This window comes from Arachis duranensis, chromosome 10, assembly GCF_000817695.3.
Source record: "Arachis duranensis cultivar V14167 chromosome 10, aradu.V14167.gnm2.J7QH, whole genome shotgun sequence".
In the NCBI taxonomy this organism is placed as follows: Eukaryota; Viridiplantae; Streptophyta; class Magnoliopsida; order Fabales; family Fabaceae; genus Arachis; species Arachis duranensis.
The window spans coordinates 5,549,606-5,553,919 of NC_029781.3; the positions used below are offsets into that span (position 1 = coordinate 5,549,606).

At 28.2% G+C, this 4,314-nt stretch overlaps 1 protein-coding gene across 1 annotated transcript in view; it reads right to left on the reverse strand.

Annotated features, from left to right (window-relative positions):
• Window positions 1–510, reverse strand: part of LOC107468719 (protein EXORDIUM-like 2) — a 1,078-nt gene extending 568 nt beyond the window's left edge. The window contains exon 1 of the mRNA XM_016088066.3: window positions 1–510. This exon is cut by the window's left edge and continues 568 nt beyond it. Coding sequence (XP_015943552.2) covers window positions 1–458 — 458 coding nt within the window. The 5' untranslated portion in view covers window positions 459–510.
• Window positions 511–4,314: the final 3,804 nt, after the last annotated feature.

A 4,314-nucleotide genomic window follows, 5' to 3' on the forward strand; every position in this document is an offset into this window, starting at 1 on the left:
TGAGTTCCGCAACGGCTCGAACAGAAACCATCAACGGAAACGTCCTTAGCCGTTAAAATGACGTTGATGGCGGACACGTCGTTGAAGCTGGAAGCGAGAGAAAGGAGGTGCGTTGATTTGAGGTACTTTCCGAGGGAATAAGCCGGGTGTAGGATTTGCTTCCCTACGAGGAGAGCAGAGGAGCCTCCACCTTTGTAGTTTTCAGTTGTTTTCCACCAGGATGCTGCGGAAGGCTGTGGTGGACCACCGGAGCTGAGGGAGTTTATGAAGTCAACGATTATGGAGCGTTGGATTGGAGTGAAGGTGCCGTACCATAAGAGATTAACGGTGATCCTTCCCTTGAGGAGTTGGCCGTTGTGGTACTTGAGAACGAGGGGCTGCTGCTGTACTAGCGCCCCTCCCGTGGAGTTCACGAGAAGCAGAACCAACAGCGTGGCAATGTGGTAATTAGAGGCCATCTTAGAGGGTCAAAGATTCTATGAAGATTGAAAGATGAGGTGAATGGAAAGCGGGAGGGAAAGGGGGTATTTATACGCGGGTATGATTGGAGAGGGTCCACGTGGGAGTATGTGATTGGATGCTCTCGAGTATCGGGCGGGTGACGTGGCGGTCTACGCTGATTAAGTTTGACAATCCCAAGACTGAGAGTGGAGTGCTTTGGTTATTTTGTTTAGAGGAAATCCACACGCAATCAGACGGGCCAGAGGGTCCCCGTGAAGCTGACGTCATATCATCAGAAAGTATAGAGCAATCAAATTGATGGTTCCCCAGCCTATGGCTTCTGAGCCATTATCCTACTCAATACGTCAAAGTATTACTATTTTAATTATAAATGATATAAAATAAACTCATTTGATTTTTTTAATTTAATTTTAAAAACAGAAGCGCAACTTGGTTCAGAAATCAAAACCATAGTGCGGTCTGGAATCTGGATGGCCACTGTGCAAATTCAGCGTTTCAATTTTCACTTTTTGTTATTTAAACATAATATCATGGGACGGTGCCAGCCAACTACATAAATTGAATGAAAAATTATATATTTTTTATAATATACAAAATAAACTATTTATCCTCTCTCACTTTATCGATATTGAAAACCAATATATGTAATATTTCTTAAACTGAATGGCCACTCACTAATATCATTATCGATGTACATGCATTTGTTTTGGCGGTTGTTGGATAATTCAAAAAGACATAAACCAAAATTCCATTGCATAGAGGCTAGCTAGGTAGTGTAGTTATTAATTAAGATGCATGGGAGAAAGTATCATTTTGTTACCCACATGGCCACATACATCAGATACCTTCCAACTTCCAAGTAACCTTAGCATTATTTAATTTAAAAAAAGTTTAAAGAGCCAGTACTTTTATCAAAATTTGACCGCATTTAATTAGTAAAAAAAAATGAATAATACTATACTTTTAGATAAAATTTTATACCATTAAAAATATTAATAATAACTATTTAATTACTATAAATCATAAAATTTATTGTCCCTATCACTCTTTTTTAATTTACATGCAACTTGATATTAAGATAATGACAATTTCCTTGTTTGATTAACCCTGGCCTTTACTTATAATATTTGCAAAACCCATTTTGTATTCTCTATTGCTTTATAGGCCTTCCACTTTTGTCGTATTCAAATTAATATTTATAGTATGTATGTATATATAGTCTTTCAAAAGAACATATACTGTTTTTAATATGAACAATCATTTTCTATTCTAATACAGTGCTAAATAAGGATTCAGTAATGATGTACGAGACAACTGAGTGTTGTAATGTCATAAAAAGTGCTAAAAACCATAAATAAATTTAAAAAACATTCGATTAAAAAACATGAATTGTTCATAATATATATATAATAGTATTGAGGAGATTGACCTAATCACACTAATATCCATCAAATTTAATTTTTTAAGAATTAATGATAAAGAATTTGAACAGAAGTGTTTTTCGCTTTAATTTGTTTAGTCTATTATTGGTGGGAAGTACATAATGAACCATGCATATAAAGAGTTAACAAAAAAAAAAAGAGACAAATTATTTATTAAAGGTAAAGCTAACACACACCACATGAGATTAGATTAGGAGAAGGGGATTATAATTAAAAAAGTAGTTAGTAGAGATAACCCATGAAGATTCATGCACCAGTCTTTGATTCTTAATAAATTAAAGTCACAATCACATCATTAATAAGAAAGTAATGAGGATAGATTATTATTAAACAAAAACAACAAATGAAGCGGTATAATTGAAAGCTAGAAATTAAATACCACTTTGGTTTTGAATGAAAAGAATGAGTAATGGTAATTCACGTGCGAGTTGGGGGAACGAAGATTGAAGAAGCCAACCAGTTCGTTTTATGAATCAGTGATTCCATTTTGGCGCTAGCCATAACAAATCCAAACATTACACGCAATCCTCTCTCTTTCTGTGTTTATACGAAATTAATATTTAAAAATTATTAGATAATTTAATAAATTTAACTAAATTTTTATTTAATAATTTTTATTTATCAATTTCACATAAATTATATATAAAAATATTTTATAATCAAAGAAAATTAATTAAAAATAATTATAATTTATCTTATTTAATTTTTATTAATTATTCATAATTAATAAATATTAAATAAGACAAATTCTAACTATTTTTTTTGTCTTTCTAATATTATATATCGAATTGTATGTGAATTTTTACCATTTTTATTTTGGTCCATAATGATTATTTGGACTAAATATAAATGAGTCTTTTACAATTTAAACATTTTTAATTAATCTCAAACTATTTAAGTAATCAGTTTAAGCAATTTTAATTATTAGTTTAAAGACTTCCGGATAAATACACTAGCAAGTCGCCATTTACAAGGACAGCAAGTTTAGACAAATTATTTCAATAATTGAAAATTAATTAGAATTTTCAATCGTGGAAAATCACTAAATATCCAGAGATCAAAAAAAATATTTATTCTAATTTTTATTAATAAGTTTTTTTTCTAATAATACATATTTGAAGAATACATTTTAGATAAATAAAATTTTTATTTTTATTTTTTAATTTTATGATTTTAGAAATAACATGTGTATTTGATTTTTTTTTTAACTTTTTCAAGAATTTAAAAAATGAATTAGAATTATTCCTCCTTTAACATCAGTATATTATGAAATTTTAAAACTGGTGGATGCATAAATTAAAATGATAATCGAACCATTAAAAAAGGATGGGCTTATAATTATATTGTTGTATATTTGTTAGGATTGGTTCTGAATATTACTATTTGCCCTAAATGGAGCAGTAATTAAACAACTCCTCTATCATTGAAGATTCATTGAATACCAACACACGCAATATATATGGCAGGTACCACCACTCAATACTATACTATACTATATATATTCACTGCTAACACACATTCATTATTTAATTAACGTCACCTTTCCATATTGTTAGTTACTTTGGTTGGTACTTGTTTTGCAACCATTAAACGAATTTGTTGTGTATTATTGAATTCAACCACATGAATCTCATAAATAATAATCAATAACCATGGGTTACATACTTACGTGCATCCATGCATGTATATATATATGTATTCAATTAATAAACAGTTATTGGAAAATATTAAATATGTGTTCCAATAATTTAATTAAGCAGCAATATTGACAGCTGTATTATCCTTTTTTTTATTGTGCATAACAATAATTTTTGATAGTTACTCAGATAAATATGTTTAAAATATATTTTTTAAATATATTTTTTAATAATTAAAATTTAATATATATAATCGATTAAATTGTATTATTTTGTCAAAATTAGGTAAAATAAATTAATTTGACCGAAAAAATAATAAATCAAATCTTAAACTGGTCTAAATTAATATTTTTTATAAAAAACTACTACAATACCCCTATTATAAAAAAATGACTAAAATACTACTATTATATATATTAATTTTAAAAATCTTAAATTCTAACTCTTTTCTTCTCTGCCGTTATAGTCATAGGATTAAGATTTAAAATTTTCAAAATTAATATATATATAAAATAGGAATATTTTAGTTATTTTGTAATAGAGATATTATAGTCATTTTTTATAAAAAATAATTAATTTAGACCAGTTCAAAATTTAATTTATTAGTTTTTCGGCTAAATAATTTATATGGTCTAATTTTAATAAAAATAATACAGTTTAATCAGTTATATATGTTAAATTTTAATTATTAAAAAATATTTAAAAAGGGACATTTTTATCATTTTTATCTGAATAGTTCTTATAATTTTTTTATAAAAAAGATTTTTGTGAAA